Source organism: Chamaea fasciata, unplaced genomic scaffold (assembly GCF_029207755.1).
Source record: "Chamaea fasciata isolate MVZ Bird 193981 ecotype frontalis unplaced genomic scaffold, bChaFas1.0.hap1 SCAF_1, whole genome shotgun sequence".
Taxonomy (NCBI): Eukaryota; Metazoa; Chordata; class Aves; order Passeriformes; family Sylviidae; genus Chamaea; species Chamaea fasciata.
The window spans coordinates 72505623-72525827 of NW_027094086.1; the positions used below are offsets into that span (position 1 = coordinate 72505623).

General features: G+C 36.6%; 1 protein-coding gene across 2 annotated transcripts in view; it reads left to right on the top strand.

Annotated features, from left to right (window-relative positions):
* MARCHF6 (membrane associated ring-CH-type finger 6) overlaps nt 1–14717 on the top strand; it is a 43465-nt gene extending 28748 nt beyond the window's left edge. For both annotated transcript variants that reach the window (XM_066186145.1, XM_066186134.1), the window contains exons 17-26: nt 736–836; nt 1525–1662; nt 3357–3558; nt 4950–5019; nt 6235–6416; nt 7757–7891; nt 9894–9983; nt 11399–11531; nt 12659–12794; nt 14325–14717. In XM_066186145.1, the coding sequence (XP_066042242.1) occupies nt 736–836; nt 1525–1662; nt 3357–3558; nt 4950–5019; nt 6235–6416; nt 7757–7891; nt 9894–9983; nt 11399–11531; nt 12659–12794; nt 14325–14415 (1278 nt within the window). In that variant the 3' untranslated portion in view covers nt 14416–14717. The remainder of the gene's footprint in view (nt 1–735; nt 837–1524; nt 1663–3356; nt 3559–4949; nt 5020–6234; nt 6417–7756; nt 7892–9893; nt 9984–11398; nt 11532–12658; nt 12795–14324) is intronic.
* Nucleotides 14718–20205: the final 5488 nt, after the last annotated feature.

Here is a 20205-nt window from a genome sequence, read left to right on the forward strand (position 1 = left end):
ATCCTGGTGTTGGGGAAGGGGGAAGAAAGAAGAACTCTGACACTGCTCTAGCTGTCAGCGGTGTTACTCTGGTGCTTATTCAGCTGCAGTCCTATTTGGCAAGGGCATCATAGTGTACAGGTCTGCCTAGGATGGAACTGATTTTCTTCCTAGTGGCAAATGTCCTTCTGCACCTTGAATTGGCAGCTGAAACAGTGTTGCTAACAGAGACCTGTTGGCAATGGGTGAACAGTGCCTGCACAGCATCCAGGGATTTTTTTTGCTGCTCTGCCCTGCTCCCTCACCTCCAGTGAATAAGCTGCAGTCTGGGAGGAGAGGGTATCCCTGGAACAAGGGACCTGAACTGACCAAAGGGATATGGCATCATGCTCAGCAGTAAAAGCTGTGAAAAAGGAGGCTTTGGGGGATGATCATGGTTATGGTGTTTGTCTTCCTGATTCACCAGGAAATTGCTGATTGTCTGTCTGCTGATGGGAGGTAGAGACTGAATTCTTCTTTTTGTTTTGATTGCATGCTTGGTGCTTTCTCTATTAAATTGCCATTATCTCAGTCTTGCCTGCCTTCTGTTTTGCCTTCCCCTTCAGCTGGAGAGGGGAATGAAGGAGCAGCTGGGTAGGTATTCAGCTGTTAGCCAAGGCTAGCCCACCACACCCAGGGAACATGTCAGAGATGGGTGGGAAACTAGGTTTGATTGTTTGTAGTATTTGGACTAACTTGTTTACTTTCCTATTGCAGATTGTCTTTGGATCAATTGTACTGCTCATGCTCTGGCTTCCTATACGCATTATTAAGTATCTCCTGCCTAACTTTCTTCCATATAATGTTATGCTCTACAGGTGAGTATTTGTTTTTTAAAAGATGGGGAGTTTTCAGTGTTTCTAAAACTGTAAAAAGTGTATTTGGACTTCCTGAGCATTAAAGTGATACTCTTTGTTATGTTACTTTGTTTTCAATTAATTTAGTCTTCATTGTTCTAAAGGAAGTGAAAGGGTAAAGGATGTGGTTGCTTCATACAATGTGACAAATGAAAAGCTATTAGAAAAAAGAAGCATTTTGTATTCCTTCCATAAAGATAACTGTTTGGGGCTTTATGCCCAAAAACGCTTCCCATGTCAACTTTCTGATAGTGAAGTTCCTTTCGTGTTTGCCTTTTTAACACAATCATTTCTGATTGTCATTGCTTCAGGAGTAAAAGAATCTCTGTAACTGCATTTTTAATGATAGAAGTTTTTTTCTATTTCTGATTAATAATTCAAACAGTAATGATAAATGAAAATAGAGAAGTAAACTATATTCTTAGATATAAACTTTCTCAGTGTTTTTTCCTAAATTTCTTACATGCCACAGTACCTGACCTCTGCTCAGGGTAGTATATAGGGAAAAACCTTAGCAAAAAGCTAAGCATTTTCCTTTTTGGCATCCAACGTATTTTTGTATTGTGGCGGCATTAATGGGATTCAGTGTAAAAGATTTCTATTAGAATGTTCCTTATGTTTGATTTCCTGATCTTCCCATTGTTTCCAGTGATGCTCCTGTAAGTGAACTTTCCCTAGAGCTGCTTTTGCTTCAGGTGGTGCTTCCAGCTTTGCTAGAGCAAGGACATACAAGACAGTGGTTGAAAGGTCTTGTACGAGCATGGACTGTTACTGCTGGATACTTGCTGTGAGTACAGAAATCCAAATTCAGCTACAACCACTGTGCCCATTTGGCCTTTAAACATGAAAGCAGCTTTCCAGAAGGTTATCCCAACAAGCAGGTTTAATAGCTCTTCTACAGATGTGATAAAAAACCTTCTGTAGTGATTGCTTTCTTCTAAGCAGTAGATGTACCTCGTTCTGGACTAGCCTTTGGCAAGTAATTCTTTTGGTACACTATTACAACATTTGCTTGGTGAAAGAGATCTGTGAAAGTATGACTAGCATCTTAACTCCCTATTATATGAAAATAAAGAGATAAATGTCAGCAGTGTGTTTCCGTGAATCATCTAAATAAAATTCATGTGTGCTTTTTGCATTTCTTCTTCTATAAGAAGGAAAAAAAAGAAAAAATATTCAGAACATTGAGCTGAAGAAGTAAGCAACTATAAATTGGGGGTTTTAAAGTTATTGGTTCAGATTTTAGAGAAGGATAAAACCATATCTTTGTCAAATAAAGTAAATTATTGTACTGCCAGGCAGACTTCTAGCACTTGAAATTATTTTTTAGTTCATCTGTTGTTTGTCAAATTAGTCATGGAAAAAGTAAGGTGGTTTTTGTTTCTGTACAGTTTTCAGTTTAACTTCAAAGTATATTGGCATTCTCCCACCATGTTGCACTCTTAGGATCAAGAATTATTCTTTGCCAGGTTGTGTCTGAGAAACTGAGTAAATGAATGAAAGACTTTTTCTTCACTGTAACTCAAAATATTTATTTTAGTTTCTGATAAGGAAACTCTCCTCACCTCCTCTTTACTTAGTTTGCATTTTGAAGAAGTTTTTAGTTATTTCTCAAGTTTTGATTGTGTTTAATTATAGTGTAACAAGAGACTTTTGGGGATGATGATAGAAATGGCTTTTCTTACTCCACTGTTGCAGCTGTTTAGGACAGTTGCAAATTACCTCTTCAGTAATTTTAGTTTAGCACAGATGAAACTCTTTTGCTCTGTTGTTCTCAAAAAGCAAACTGTTGGGTAAATTTCATTGCTAATAGAATATCTGCACAAGTCTTACTCTGCTAAAGCTGAGGAAAATTAAGTTCTAAATGTTCATTTTTAAACAGACTCAAATTTTGCTAACGGTATATGAGGAAAAGATCTACAGAATAATTTTAAAGTAGATTGATTTCTTTCTAGGATTGATATTCTTAAAAAGTTTGAACAGGTTTTGAGCAATTTAGAAAGACTTGCCTTGACTTGAAAGACTGCCTGCCTCTTCACTTCTGACAGCACGTCTGTAGCAATGCAGCACCATCCTTGTGCGGTTTAGGTTTGAAGGCCCTTGTTTCCTCTAGAACTTAGTGACAGTAACATAAAAGCCGTCAGTAGACCCATGTGCTTACATGAACTGAAATATCCACGCAATTTTCCTTTCACATGCACACCACCTTTAATACCAGGTGGTGTTTTTTAAAGCAAACAGATAAGTGATCTTTCCTTGTGATTGTATTTCAGCTGCATCCACACAAACATTTTTCTTCTGAATTGTGTTTATGATGACATTGAATACATTACCAAAAAAGGCTTATTTCACTTTATCAAGATTCTGCCAGTACTCCTGTATTAGTTTTGTACAACCTGTATGGATTCTGAGTAGACCTTTATTTCTGTAAGTCTCTCATTCATATCAAACAGAACAAAACTGAAATTCTAATTGTTATAGGGATCTTCATTCTTACCTACTTGGTGATCAGGAAGAGAACGAAAACAATGCAAATCAGCAACCTAACAACCAGCATGCTCGCAATAACAATGCCATTCCAGTTGTGGGAGAAGGTCTCCACGCGGCCCATCAAGCCATACTTCAACAAGGAGGACCTGTGGGTTTCCAGCCTTATCGTAGGCCTTTAAAATTCCCACTCAGGGTATGTAGACTTAACACATCAAGGGGAAAGAAAAAGGCATTTGAGAAAAGTGGGTTTTTTTGTGATTTTTTTTTTTTCTAAGAAGGATTTGGCCCATGTTCTCAGAAGTCATGTGGTGGGTCCTGTTTTAAATGGTTTGCAGCTTTCTAAATCGTAGAGTTGCAGTTATGCTCACATAAGGCTTTTCTCAGCCTGTAACTTAAGACCTTCAATTACAACTTTATTTATAGACCCCATATGTGTTGAGTAATATGTGTCAGTTGACATCTTGTTTTCTTCACAGTAAGTAATGGAGAGAAAGACAATAAGCCCCTCTCAAGCAGGTAGTTCAGTTGTGCCTCCCAAGATCTGGCTTTCAAGGGGGCATATTTTGGTCTTGTAGCTGAAGTTCATTTTAAACTATTTTGCTTTATTAAGAAAATAAACAGAGAACTTCTGTTGCTTCTGTATCTGTATTAAACATAAAAGGGCATTATATAATACTTGAAAGTTCTAAATCCCTAAAATTAGAAAGGAAATTTTATTGGCAAATACTTGTATTTTTAGAATAATATACAACTTAAACTAGATACCTGTTTTGTTGTTAGCAGAACTCTGAGCTAAATAGAAACTTCACCACAGCTCACTGTGGTTTCAGCTATAGCTGAAGATTGGAAGTAATGGCTAACATTAGGTCACTGTAGTATTGCTTCTGAAGGTTCCTTCCTTCATACCCAAATATCTTGTCAAGGAAAGAGTGTGTTCCAGATTAAATTTTCTCTTGGTAATCTGTTGGTATATGGTGTTAGCTTTTCCATAGCAAGCTTGCTTGTTGTGTGGCTTTGATGATTAGTGAAGCAGAACTTGCTTGAGAACTTGCTTGAGAATTATTTAAAGTACATGGTAATTCTTTGGTAAGATGAAAACCTGACCAAGGAGCAACCAGCTTTACTGTCAGCTTCTGGTCACAGAAACCTGAGCACATCTGGAAGAACTTTGTCAGCAAAGTTTTCCTTATAATACTGCAGTCTTGCTCATATGGCATACAGAGCTAGAAACCTTTCAGGATTATTTGAGAGTCATGCTGCTCACTGCAGAAATTAAGAGGTGATCTTTTTTTATGTGACATAACAAGAACTTCAGTCATTCTGGATTCAGATGTTATTTTTTACGGTTGGAACAGTTAATGGAAAGTCTTAGAAATACCCAACACGGCAGGTGTTCTGCATGTACTGTGGTTAAGTTTCTTTTTGCTGATTTATTTATACAGTGAAACATCAGTTAGTATTTGAAGATCCTAGTTTAGCTGCCTTTCTAGGATGATGTATTTTTTTATACTGGGGTTTCTTGGGGTTTGGTTAAATAACTTTCTTATTAATTTCCCCTCTTTTTTTTTTTTTTTTCTTTTGCAGATATTTCTTTTGATTGTTTTCATGTGCATAACATTACTGATTGCTAGTCTTATCTGCCTTACCTTACCAGGTGAGTCTCTTATGGTAAACTGTCATTATAAACGACTTAGTATGTTGCCATGCCCAACCTTGGTAGATGTTTTGAAACCATTGTTTTGAAGTCAAAAGGCAGAAACATGGAAACTAGTCTCATTCTTAATCATTTGTCATCAAATTGTAATAATCTAAAAATCTAAATGACAGAGATTGCCATTCCCTTTTTGTTGTAGGATCATTTTTCTCTGAGGACAGGGCTTCAGGTGCTGAGAAAATTGAGTGAAAAAGAATTTAAACTCTTGCACTTATTTTACTGTTTTGAGAAGGAAAATATGTAGATTGTTTCCAGGTCTTCTACAGTATTTTCTTTAATTAAATATTATGAAGGTGTCATTTTTGAGTACTGCAAGGAGCAGGGAGTTGGACTCAATGATCCTTAGGGATTCCTTCCAACTTGAGATATTCTATGATTCTGTTACCTTGATACATCACTAGGAGATTTTGTGAAGTGGCATGTATATCACTTTAAAATGAGTAAGTACTTCAAAAACACTTGGTATTTCTTTAAATATACGGAATAAATGAAGCCATGTCAACCAGCATAAATTTCATAACCTGTCTGCTGTAATACCATGTAATTTATACCTTCTTCTGTTAATGATTCTAAAGTCAGTAATGTGTTGAGATCAAAGTTATAAATTCTATGATTGTTCTAGAAATAGGACATAAAATAATTCCACTGTAATACCAGGGAAATGAACACACTATTAAAAAATGAACTGTAGCAAATCAGTCTCCCATTTTTGTCAGAGAACTTCAGAAGCCCCATCAGTAAGTCTTAAAAAATTACATGAGGCAGTGAAACAAGCCAAAGATAGCTCATATAATGTAAGTTCAAGCTTACACACTTAATGCATGATCGCCGTTGCAGTTCTGAAGATCATTGTTTAGGTTCTGAGCAGTTCAGTGCTTTGTTTTGCTGTAGCTCATGTCACATTGCTGTCCTAATGAAAATTTAGGTGGAAAAGGATTTCTGTGTTGTTCTGTTTATTTAACATAATTTCTGAAGCTGTTTGCATAGTGCCTCACACATTTATACATTATGGGTATAGTACCAAAATAACTGTTTAATGATGAATAATATTTATGCAGATATTTCAGATAAATTTGATAAGTACTTTTTTAACAGGCATCTTTCCCTAATGCATCCAGAAAGCATTACTGTATTTACCAGTGCTTGTGTTTTCAGTGTTTGCTGGCCGGTGGTTAATGTCATTTTGGACGGGGACTGCCAAAATCCATGAACTGTACACAGCTGCCTGTGGTCTTTATGTCTGTTGGCTGACGATCCGAGCAGTGACAGTGTTGGTTGCCTGGATGCCACAGGGTCGTAGAGTCATTTTCCAGAAGGTCAAAGAATGGTCTCTCATGGTGAGTCTTGAGAAAAAGTTCTACTAAATTATCAAAAAATTAGCTAATGGAATTTGTTTCATTTTTTGCTTGCAGGCTTTAGTATGTCGTGTATCCTACATTTTGTTTTTCAGACCATTTTGAAGCTTTTACAGCTTACATTCCTATTGCATTGGCTAACTATTTTTGGAGGGCAGTCAGTGTAAATATGCTTGTGTGTATATATGTTTAAATATCTGTATGTGTATATTTTTCTGTTTTCCTTTAAAAGTGAATATATTGCATTATTATCCCATGAGTTTTGTGTTTTCAAAAACATTTACATTTTCATGTAAAGCTTAACTATTTACTTGTTTAGTTACATGAAATTATCAAATGGAAGAACCTAATAAAGCTGATAGATGACGATGACCATGTCTCTACAAAGTAGCTTGATGCATATTTTCAGAGAGATCTTTATCAGCTCTTGAACTTGTGTTGTTCAAATAAAAGATATTTTCCTCAAAACTGTTAATTATGAGGAGTTGAGATTCTCAGCATGAAAACAAATTTATACCCCACCTTTTTATCTTGGTTTTGATTTTGAGGATTTCTGTAGTAGATTTCTTGCTAGTTCCTTTAAACATCAGTAGCATAAATGGTATCTGGTTATGGATATTTTAATGTGCTTATTGAATTGTTACACTGTACACGTTCTTCCTGTACTACCATGTTTCCCAAATACCTCATCCGTCATTTTGATTTTAGCTTAAGATCTTAGCTTCTTCAAGAAAATTCAGAGCTAAAACATAATTTCTACTTGTTGTTTGCCTCTTCTCCTTTATCATGTTAATTAAGTCAGGCAGTTTTGTATGATGCAGTTAAATTAAGAGAATTTCAGAATAAATAAAGATTCAAGCATGGTGTTCTGAGTCCTCTATTTTTAAGTCAAATATTCCATAATGACTGAATCGTTAAGGTTTAGTTTTGCTCCAGAGAAAAATTGGCAGTTTTGGAAAAATTCTTCACTTTCCCAACATATGAGCATATGTATAAGGCAATATATTGAAGTGCTATTGGATAGTATTCCCTATTGATAACAGTCAATTTTGAGTTTATGGTTTAGAACTGTATGAATACCAGTGGGCACAGTCACCTCTTTTTTCTGGAATTCCTATTCCTATGAAATAGGACCCCATCTTGAAAACTTGCATTGCAAAACTATGAATGTAATAAATAATATTTCTAGGAGTGTTTATATGTTTATATAACTTTGGGTTTTTTCACCAGAGCTGTGTGTTTATTTAGCTGAAGTTACACTTTTGAGTTTAAACAAAGAATCCTCTCGTAAATGTGTTAACTAAATGTCTTGGTGTTTTTAGATAATGAAGACATTGATTGTGGCTATACTGCTCGCTGGTGTGGTTCCACTTTTGCTTGGTCTTCTGTTTGAACTGGTCATCGTCGCACCTTTGAGAGTTCCTTTGGATCAAACACCTCTCTTCTATCCTTGGCAGGTCAGTTGCTCCCATTCTTTTGCTGCTGTTGATGTAAGGAGTATGGGCAGCCTTGTTCCATGTGGATTTGGTGCTTCAGAGCATTTTCCACAAATACATTTGTATGTGGCAGAGAAAAGGCAGCCAGTCTGGATGTGAGGATTATTTGAACCAAAAGGATACGCTGAGGAATTTAAACTATGAAAAGCTGAACTGTTGTGAGATGACTTCAAAGGTTGCATTTCAGTGTTCAGCTACTTTTCCAGTATCATAAGTGTAAAGTTAAGTCAGTAGTATATCTCTATGTATTTAGGCTCTGATACAATACTCTAATAGTTTTGGAAAGCTTTCTGCATACAGTTATGCAGCAAGAGGTTCTGGTAATTTTTTTTTTCCTTGTAAGATGTTAATTCAGTGATGAGGCACATTATGAATGTAATTTTTATGATTTAGGATCATGCTGATTATGGGCTGAATTGTCAAATCATTAATACAAAATTTTGAGGTAGTTGTGTTTTGTTACTCTTCAGTCAAGTCTCACAAGCTGAGTGCAAATTTCTGTCCTGCAAGCTGGGAGACAAAATGAAGATACAGTGGATTGAATGACAAATGCTTCTATCGCCTAAGCTGAATTATGAAAAAAGTCATAACTCAAAGAATTCCAACTCAGAGGACTATAACTCAAAACACCTAGAATGCCATTACTGAATAACAAGAAAGCGTTCAGGGACAGTGACTTTCTAAGCTGCCCTAAGCTTTCATTTACTTCCAGTATCCAAATGTTTGAAAGCCGTAACACAAAGAAGAATTCGGCTACTAATTTAATTACTCCATTATTTTAAAATCCAAGTATATTTTTGAGCTGGATAGGTGACCAGAAAATCAGGGTATCATATAATTACAGTGGTAGATGATCATGGTTTCCAAACAGTTTTAAGAATTTGTAATGCTAGAGATTATAAAAACTCTTTTTCTATTGCATATTAGTTCTTTTAAAAGAAGTATACTGAAAAACTTAATTTTCATGTAGCAGGACTTCTTCAAAATAGGATAAGTGGGATTTGAGATTTGTTCTAAGTCAACAACGAGCTATCAAAATTGAGACTAATTTCCATTTTTCCCAAAAGAGAAGAGACTTATACAAAGGTTGCATCCTTAAGTAAACATGAACCAACTTTAACACTGGCACTCTTTTGTAACAATTTTTAATTTTTTTTAGAATTAACATTAACAAAACTTGTCTTTTTAAATAGTCAGTTTAAAAAAATGTATTTCCCCAGCAGTTTAAGAAAGTTAAATAGTCTGTGATGTCCCAAGTCTTACCAGTTCTTAGCTGTTTATTCTACTTCATCAGCCTATGTTTTGCATTCTATTTTTGGTGGGTTTTATTGAAAATCTCTTACAAATATCTGTAATCCAGAAAGGATGGATTTATGATGTGAAGTGTTTACTAGAAGCCAGTAGTTATAGTGTCCTAATTTCATGTCCTAATAATTGCAGTTTACGTTAAAACATAATTTTTCCTCCAAACAGTATGACTTTTTTTTTTGAGAAGAGCATTGCCTTGCTTTAAGCTTTTCTTACATCAGGGTATTGGGAATAATTAAACTTCAAAAGAAGGAAAAGAACTTGTTTCCTGATGCGTGTAAACATCTTTCTATCTTTTTTCTATTCTTTTATAAAGAAAGAAAATTAATTTCCTTTATGTAAATTAGTTGACTTAATTGCTTTAAGTCTAATGCTTTATTTTGTATTTGCCATTGGTTTAATAGTAGTAGTGATTTTCCTGGTCCCAGGGAGCTAAATTTAACATCTGTAAAATTTACAGTTAATCTTGAGAGTATTCTCTTTTTCATAGGAATTTGAAGACGATGTTATCTCTCTGGAACAATGTCCCATGTAAATAGAAAAATAATCATATTTTCACTTATAAATAATATTAACACATTGCTCTTAAAGCTCTTGGTTGTCTGACTTTTTAAAGATATGTTAATGCTAACACTGTAAATTTTTACAAAATTAGGACTGGGCTCTTGGAGTTCTGCATGCCAAAATAATTGCTGCCATAACACTGATGGGTCCCCAGTGGTGGCTGAAAACTGTTATTGAACAGGTAGGGAAAAATTGTCTATGTGAATTATCTGTAGAATACATTTTTTAAGCTTCTGATTGTATGTCAGAAAACAGGGTTACTCTTGCAGTAATGGAGTAATTAAGTAAAATTCAACTAGTCTTGTAAAAACCTTTTAAATTGTATAGCCTAATCCATTAAGGTGCAATTAACAGTAAAGCAAAAACAAACTCGGAAATCTGCGTTCAAGAAAATGTTTTGTATACATATATGCATTTTTATCAGGTTTGTAATAAGGTGAGAAAGAAACATGATTATTTCTTCAGATGAAGTCCGTGTGCCCAAATACTTGTCCAAATATTGGACAGTATTTACATCCACAACTCAAGAACACAGAATTTTGCTTTCTCTGCGCCTGTAGAGATTACCACATTCATAGATCAGTAGAGATTAAAAACACCATTTCTGCTCCCCTTTGATTATTAAACAACACAGATCAGTTTCTCTGAGCAGCTCAGAGTCACATGGCCTGTTGTTTTGTCTGAAGTATTTCTTCCTGGTTATAACCATTAAATTCCATGGTTGTCATCTCCATGAAGTATCTCAGTTGTTTGTCAGAAGGTAATTTTTCAGCCCTGCCCTGTATGTGATGCCTGTGGTGCAAGTCCCAGCCTCTGTACACAAGGTGCCTCTCGTGAGTAAGTCTAGCACGTAGTCCCAGTTATTAAATCACTTCAGCTGTCACACTGCAGAAATACAGTCTTAGTCTGGGAGTAGGTTTTGATGCATACCACACCTCCCTCTTCCATTCTGAGTGCTCTCCATGGGCTGTTCACACACTCTCCTGAGCCTTCCAGGCTGTGGGACAGAGGCCATTGTTTAGCTGTAGCCATTCAAAACTGGTCCTTTCCCAAGCTTAATCTGAGTACATTTTGACCTTAGCTTCTGGTAGTAACTGCAGAAGCTTAAGAATTGTGGAGGCCTTTTTGTCAGGCACAGACTCTACCTACAGAGGCTCTGGTCTGCCCCACAAAGTACAAAACGGGACCCTACTTTCTGCCCATTACAAAATTTAATATTTTTTTCTAGTAGCATATACAGGATCCTCTTCTAGTAAGTTAACAGTGCAAAATGATCCCAGGTCACCCACAAAACCATTGTCCACAGCTCTATTAAATGATCTTTCAGAAGGTTCCTTGCTTTCCTGCAACTGAATTACAGTTCCAAAGTAAGCTGGGCTCTTGGGCATTGTTTAAATGATTTCCTGGAACCCTCATGATATAAATTGGCAGAGAGTTTTTCCTTCTTCAACTGTGTGGTCATGGGAATACCCATTCCTTTCATAAGGAAGGAGAATTGTGTAAAATAATTTGTAATTCTTACTGTAATTATTACTGTAAAGGCAAAGCAAGGCTTTCTTGACTGATCTGCTCTACTTCTAACTTGTTCCATTTTAGGTTTATGCAAATGGGATTCGAAACATTGACTTACACTTCATCATCCGTAAACTGGCAGCACCCGTAATCTCTGTCCTTTTACTTTCCCTTTGTGTGCCGTACATCATAGCTTCTGGAGTTGTACCTTTACTGGGTATGTATGCATTCAGAACACCTGTTTGTCAGCTCATGGTTTACAGCAGTGTAGATATGCTTGTGGAAATAAAACTTCAAGCCCTAGCTTGTAAAAACAAACAAAAAAACCAGCACAACAACAAACAAAAAAACCCGCAAACAAAAACTCCTCTTCTGCTGACAAATATAAGTGTTTAAAGACTTCCAAGAGTCACGCCATGTTCCAGGAATATTGCCCAAATGCTTCTTGAACACTGTCCAGCTTGGTGCTGTGACCACTTCCCTGGGGAGCCTGTGCCAGTGCCCAACCACCCTCTGGGTGAAAAACCTTTTTATAATACCCAACCCAAACGGTTCCCTAACACAACTTGACGCTGCTCCTTGGGTCCTGTCACTGGTCTCCACAGGGAAGAAATCAGTGTCTGCCCTTTCTCTTACCCAGGAATGCATTTTATGTATCTAGCTAGTTTGGGAAATGAATGAATTATTAATTTCTTCTTTGCAGAATCAGCCTTTGGTTTTAGTCCCTCTAGGAGCTGTACTGAGCTGAGGCCATCTTTTCTGACTTGTGAGATTCTAAATGAAGCTTAGAACAGGTGAAAATTCTGGGTTTGTTTTGAGGTTTTATTAGTACTAAAATGTAAATTTTAAATACATAGGGCTTTTTCAGACTTTCCTATTTCCTCATAATTGAGGTAAATAATTTGGTTAGAACCAGGCTAGATGAGCTTTTTCATCAAGACTTGTCTTTTACTAGTTGGTTTTGATGTTAACATGTTCTAAAAGTCCCATTTTTATTCTTCAGTCTCACTTGAATGCCAGCTTTTATTGCATTGACTTTTCTGATACAAGAAGTCAGTAACCAGACAAATAGAATAGGCAAAAAGAACTGATAAGCCTTTTTTTTTTTTTTGTACTGTGGATTTTCACTCTGTTAATGGAAAACTTTCCGCTCGTAGTACTTCAGATTAAAAAGAACAGCAGCTGTCATGTTGGCTCTTTGATGTAAATGGATGTGTAATTTATTTCACAGCCCTTCTACTGAAGTTACAGTAGAACAAAAGTATGGAAGCAAGTAGAGAAGCAGAAATAAGTGAGTTAGCTCAGCAATATTAGAATGTCTAAGGATTGTGCCTTGTTTTGTAGGAGTTACTGCTGAAATGCAGAATCTCGTTCAGCGACGGATTTATCCTTTTCTGCTTATGGTGGTGGTTTTGATGGGAATTCTGTCCTTCCAAGTCCGCCAGTTCAAGCGCCTTTATGAACATATTAAAAATGACAAGTGAGTATATAGGAGGTTTTTTTTAGTTTTTCCCCTTTATAAATGTCTGTATATATGATTACTTCAGGTTTAATTCAGGTGTTGTAGATACTTAGGACTAAAAGGGTTTTTAAGAAGTTTTCTGGACAAATGACTCCTTAAGACAGACAAATTGTTCTTGGCAGATGTTTTATCTGTGGTTCAGGTAGATAAACACAGGAGTTGACTGTCTTTATAAAGGGACGCTGCCCCGTGTCTAACGTGAATGTGTTTTCCCACAAATGAAGCTGGCTGTTTGTCTCATCTGTAGTCTTGAATGACAAATGAATGTCATGAATTACAACATAATTGGAAGTTAAAATCATGTCTCAAGCTGCTGTTTATAAAACCATTTCTTCAGCCTTTTCTGCCTGTTTTTCTTACTCTTCCTACTCATTAGTCCAACTAACCTGTTAAAGAATGTTCAGTTGATTTCATAGTTTGTCCTTACCAAATTCTGTGTGGTTTTCTGATGTTTTCATTAATTCTTACTGTGTACTACTCAGATGCTTGATAAAAACAATAATTTTCCTATTATTTTCTGGTTATGTTGCTTAGTTTAACCTTTTTTTTTGTGTGTGTTACTACATTATTTTGGTGTTACCCTAATTACCTTCTTTATGGGTTATTAATAAGATTAGCAACTAATCTTCCTAGGCTTTTTTTGTATTGAAAAAGAATAAATGAGTTTATGTTCATATCCTGAGTTGTCCTAAAAGGGTTTTGATTTCCAATAACTACTAAAGGAGTCAAACTTAAAATAGACTTCTTTGAATCTTAAATGTTTAGAAGCAACTGAAAAGTTGTAAGTGAAAATTAGTTTGGTATTACATGAGTTTGAGTTGTAACATCCTTGTAGACAAGAAGTTTGCATGACTTAATTGTCTCATTCCAGGAAGTAAGCAGACACAGTCATGCCAGCCAGTAGAGATTTGTGCTTTAGAAATGTGTGTAATTAAATCTTTTGTGTAACAAATTCTAAAAGCATATACAGGTTTTGTAACATTCTGAAATGTACAAAGAATGCATTGTTGGTTGTTGGTTATGGTACCATGAGGAAAGGAGCCATAGTGAAAAAGTTTCTAAAGGAAATGACAGATCTTAGGGGAAGAATTCATAGGTGTGTAGGGCTCTTGTACATGCAGAACTAGCATGCAAATAGGAAGCATGAATAGGAATTTAGGTGGCAAAAAATGTGGATCAATGATATAGAGGAAGAAAGGAATAATGTGAAACATATGAAAACTGTTTGGCGGTTAAGATAGTTAACTTCTGTTTCAATATCACACTAAAGGAATCTTGCACCCCTTAAGCTTTCCATGGAGTAGCTAATCAGGATATTTTCTTTCTCTTTAAGAAAGATTAAGCAGCAGCTCAAGTTCTTCCTTTACAATTTACAGAATAACCTTTTATTGAAATTAAAAACTACATTGGCAGCAAAGGAGATAGACTGAATTTGGGTTACAAAATAGTATAACCTTGTGTTAATTTCTGTTTCTACTGTGTTTCCAGGTACCTTGTTGGACAACGACTTGTGAATTACGAACGGAAGTCTGGTAAACCAGGCACATCAACAACTCCACCTCAGTCTTCACAAGAATAGATGGACATATTAAACATCTTGACTTTCCCCTTGCCTTTACATGTCCTTTTTTCATAGACTCTTCTCGTCTTTGGATATCTCTCCCAATAATACTCTCAGCAGTGTTTTGGCTTCTGTTGGTAGCATCCAGATGGCAGTTAAGGCTGTTTCTTACCTGCATTTTCTGATGTTGTAAATGCTGTCTGAGGTCTGTATATGTGTATATAGAAGTGTCCTGACACCCTAAAACCTTGGATTAAAAAGAATGTGCATTGTACATCTTTAAAAAGTATATTAATTTATTAAATCTAGTTGTCACTTTATTTTGGACTGCTGTTCTGTTGACAATGTGCCACAAAGCAATAGTGCGAAGAGGCAAGATGTTTTTATAAAATTTGGAGCTTACTTTATGGTGTTCATAACAGTTCTTATTGTAGTAATACAGTATGATTTTTCATGAGTGGAAAGGCCACGTAGAGAATATCAAAAGTAAATAACTGTCTTACAGTCAGCAATGAAGTTGCTGTGTTGAGAACATAATGAACTATGTATCTTGCTGTCCAGTCTTTTTTATTATTTTGTATAACACCAAAGCTGTTGTACATTTTTCTATTGCCTGATTGTTTTTCATGTGTCAGAGTTTGTAATATTGTACAGTTGCTGTTAAATCAAGAAAATATTTCCTCTTCTGAGAATTCAGATGTACTTGTTGAGGCTCAGCTGGATTTTTCTCTTTGGTTGAAGGGGTAGGTGGGTGTTGGCTTTGGGATCAGGATTTCATTAATTGAAACAGTAAGTAAAAATTTACTAAGGTTAGGTGATAGAAGCATTTAAAGGTACCAAGAAAAATTAGATAGGTTCACAACTTAAATTACAGCCAATTATCAATATTAGAATTTTTCAGGATCTCAAGAAAAGGGATGAACCTTTACTGATGTGCTTGCACAGCACAAAGAGCATAGTGTAAGCAACATCCTGAGCTGATCCTTGGTTAAAGAGCTTGAAATCTTTTTTCTGTAAGTTACCAAAGTTGAAAATTGTAGTGTGAATTTTATTTTGCACAATTACTTTAAAAAAACCAAACCCGACCAAAAAAAAAAATTCTCTCAGAATTGGTCACTGTGAATTTTTATGGGAATAAAACTGAGGAAGTGATTTATCATGTACCATTTTATGGCCTGAGGGGCAGGGAAATACATATGCTCTTAAACAGGCAAGGAAAAGTTAGCAGATTTCTTTGCAAGAACACAGTCAAACAAGAGCCACCAAATCAAGTCTGTGTTATTTCTATATATAGATAGAGTTCTTTTGCAGTAATGTTTGGGGGTGGGGGGATTACGTAGATCAAGAAAATGCATAACAGTATCACAAAGCTTTAAGTCGCATCAAATCACATGCTTAGATTGCAGTATCTTTCCTGGACCAATGTGGAAAATGTGAATATCCATTGCAGTAATGAGAAAATTGATGGAAGATTTAACTTGCTATTCTGTGCACTCTCCTTCAGTATTCTGTACTTTACCATGTGTGTATATAATTGATACTTGAGAATCTGGCAGGTGTTTTTAAAGTGTCATCTCCTTTTATTGATGTTGCATCTCTGATCTGGCATGGTATGAGCCAATGTAGTCCAGGCTGTGATGGTGGGAGTTCATTTTTTTGGTGTCTGGACTTACGTTCTAAGGCAGCCAGCACAAGCCAAACGCGTCTCAATCTAGTGGCAGGAGGATTGGGCTGTCACTTTCAGATCCATAGTATTTTACAGAATTACTGTTGTCCTGATGCTTTTGAACCACAAATATTACCCTTTGGAGTGATTTACTAGGAAATTTCCAGTGAAATGAAATCATAGAAAAACAGCCAAAATATTTCTTTCATTTACTGTTGCTGATTTAATGCTAAACTGAGTATATATTCGCCCCATTTATTTTTGATGTGCATAAATAATGCATTTGATTATTTACAGTGGTGTACATTGTGGGACAGATATATTTTCACAATAATAAATTCACTGGTAACATACATTCTTAATTATGCCAAGATTCTCTTTTTGACATAACTTTCACAATAGTTCCAAAATGATCTTGCCACTCAAGTATTGCAAGCACTACTGTGCATCATGCAGAATCTGCAGTAGTGTGGTACTTGTAACTGCATTTTTATCTAGACAAACTGGTCTTAATATTAAAATTTATTAAGAAAAAGCCTTTGTGCTGTTTCTTACTACTGGTATTTTACAAGTCATTAAAGGAAATAGCAAATCAGGCCAGTCATGCAGCTGTTTTGATGTAGCTTACATTATCTGTATTTGCTTTTTTTTAATGGAAAACTGGTTTCAAATCCAACTGTTGTGCTGGCATTTGCACTGCTTTACAGATACCAGGTGAAGTTTGTTTCCAGAACTGTCCATTGTGAACTTTTCAGAAATCTCATCTCATTATTTTTACACATTTTTTGAAAGAATATGGAGGTTGTAGAGAACAGGAATTAAATAACAGTACTTTATAAATTGTTTTAAATTTCAGTGGTTTGCCTTATTATGGTGTGCTGTGTACTCCCCTGGCATAGGTACTTGAAAAGTAAGCATGTAAGTTAAGTGGCTGTTTCTGAGACAGCTGATGAGCACTGTACCAGCAGTTTCCATCTGTGCTGGAGTGATGCAGAGTAGTGTGGGCTCCTGATAGTGTTCAAGTGGGGAAGAATGTGTGTGTGTGTGTGTGTGTGTGTGTGCACTCTTCAGCACAATTTGTGTTGACTTTGGTCCTGACTGGAGGAGTTGGAGGTGTGTGCTGGCTCAATTGTATCCCCTTTTCAGGTTAAGAATCTAATGCTGATGTTAGTTCCACAGGCCTTCATCCAAGAACTGTCAGATGGCTCTGTAGCTATCTTGTGCATATTGAAAGAAGTTAATTGCAGCATGGCTTTGACTGTTTTTACACAGATTATTTTATATGGATTAAAAATAGTTAAAACTGCATCTTTTCTGTCTGCCCCTTCTGTGTTGAGTGAAGCCACAGTTACTTTTGTTTCTGAGGGCCCTTCAGTACCTGTGACTGCTTTGTGTCAGTGACTTCCTCAGTAAGATGCCAACACCAACCTATTACAGTGCTCACATCACTTTTCAGCTGAGTGCATTAATTCTTTTCCTTGCCTTCCCCTATCCTTGCGTAAAGGTCATCATAAAAATCTTCACAGCAGCTGCACTGTTCTTCAGAGAACTCTGTAAAAAGCTTCACAAAGGCCTGTACCTTACAAAGCACAAATGACTGGGGTTTGACTGCCTGGCATGCTGATCAGCATCATTTTGTTCCCTTGGACGTCACTGTCCATTTTTTTTTACATCTAGATTGGAAAGGTTTTGTGCTAGGGTCTGTGTTCTTGTTCTGCTTGCCTTGGGAATAATGGCCACTGTACAGCCTGAGCAATGAGCGAGGTTCTTGGCAGAAATGAAGATACAAATTGTAAGAATATTAAACAAGAAATTGAATCTTGGTAGTGTAATGAAGTTCAGGATGCAAAATAAAAGCAGCTGTTTTCTGAAACAGATGAGGAAACAACTTTTTTACAAAGCATAATGGTAAGTTAGAGCTCTTGTATTTCAGTTCTTAATTAGTAGCTGGAACTCAAGAATTACATAGTGAACAGCAATTTTTTGGAACTTCTGGTGCTTCTGGTTTTAATTTCTTCGTTAAGAAGTAACCATAAATTGAGAAATCATATGGTGAAATCAAAGTTACTCAATAATGGAAAATTTTAAAAGATTGTATTTCCAGGGGTCAAATACACTTTCAAAATAAACAGTGTTTTGAATTCAGTACAATACCAAGAGATGGAGCAATGGCAAAATTATTTCACAGCTCTGCATATCAGTTTTTCTGCTTACCTGCTATTATCTCTTATCTCTTGAGTACTGGCTAACACCAAAGCTGCAGAGGCATTTTCCCCTATATAAGGTGAAATCAAACATCTGGAAGTGTCTGACATCAGGTGTGGGAGGAGGGGGTGGTATTTAACATTACCTGCCTTTCAAGGGCTGTTTGTTTTCCTGGAAAAGGATATTAGTTTTACTTATAATTCCTTGTTGCTTACAAAAACACAGAACACTGCAATGCTTTAATATCGGATAGAGTTTCTGTGTTAGAACCTAAATAGTGCAGAGCTGCACTGGTGTGCCATGCTCAGCAGATACAAATTACAAGAGTGGCTTGCTAGAGTTAGGTAAGGAATGTGATGAATCTAAAAATACTGCTGGATTAGAATGGAGAGTCCATGGGATATTTTGACTAGTTGTGAGCAGGAGTCACAGAAGTAGGAAGCAGCAGAAAGTCTAAGCTATGCTGGTATACAGCAGCATTTCTGGCAGTGCTGCTGTAAAGCAACAATTAAATCTGTGGATATACTTTTAAATATTCTTTATATACAAGTCTCGGTATTATACAGCGGGAGGAAATACTTCTAGGAAGCAGCATAGAGTCATATAAAGAGAGTATTTACAAGAGCATATAGTGTGAGGACAAGGGGCAAGTGGCTTCAAACTGAAGGAGAGTAGGTTTAGATTAGATGTTAGGAAGGCATTCTTTGCTGTGAGGGTGATGAGACACTGGAACAGGTTGCCCAGAAAAGATGTGGATGCCCCATCACTGAAAATGTTAAAGGGCAGGTTTGATGGAGCTCTAACTAGCCTGGTCTAGTGCAAGTGCTTGTGCCTGTGGCAGGAGGGCTGGAACTAGGTGATCTGTAAGGTCCAACCCCAGGCCATTCTATGATTCTATGAAAATACATTTCATTAAATATAGAAAAAAATCTCCACCTACATGCTGCTGTTTCCCATAATACAGCGTGGCAGCTTTATGCATGATTTCACTGCACCGGACCAAATAGCTGGAAGAATTAAGAGTATGACATTTACTTTTGGAGCATTTTAAGGATAGTTTCAAGTGTGTGCAAGAATCACAGATTAGAGATAATATGAAACTTGCTGTTTATCTGTTATCATTAGACACCATTGAAAAACTGCACTGTGAAATCAGTTTAATTTAATTCTCTTCTGTAAGCTCCTGCAGGATAATGTTTGCTTCATGGTTTTCTTGCTATAGTGTTCTTAAATGAGTAGATGCCTTAAAATAACTACAGAATAGAAATGTATGTCATTATATGTCAGAAGTTTGCTGTTTTCATTAGTTACAGGAATCTGCAAAGTATTTTGAGGGCAAATAATTAGTCTGTAGCTTATGCTAAGTATTCATGTTTTATGAAAGATTAAACAGTTGTTCAAATGTGTGCTTACTGCTTTCCAGAGCCCACCATTTTATCTTTATCCTGCATGGCCTTGCACATTCATCAGTGGGGACATAATGTGGATTAAAAAGGCCTGGCTTCAAATAAGATTGTGTGCTTCAGCAGTAACTGCTTGGCCTGTTTGGAACATGCAGCATCCAAGTTTCTTTGGAGCGAGGGCTTGTGAAGGCTTTCTGAAGCAAATAATCCTATTACCAAGTTGATTTGAGTGCTCAGGCTGCATACAGTCCATGTCAGAAGGTACAGGAGGGATGTTGCTTTGTAACCAAGAGATGTGCTGGTGTCTTTACAGAGGGTGCCAGTCAGGTTTCCTCTGGTGCTGTTTTTATCTGCAGTGGAAAGAAGACTTGTAGCTGTCCACCAAGACTTTGTGGCAGGGAGGGCACCTTGGTTCCTCACACTCTGGAACAGTGGGAGAGCCCAGGCTACCTCGTGGTCTCAGTTTGGACCAGAAAGTGCTGAGAAGCAGCTGGCACTGGCTGTGCTGTTCTCAGTGATGGCAGACTCTCAGTG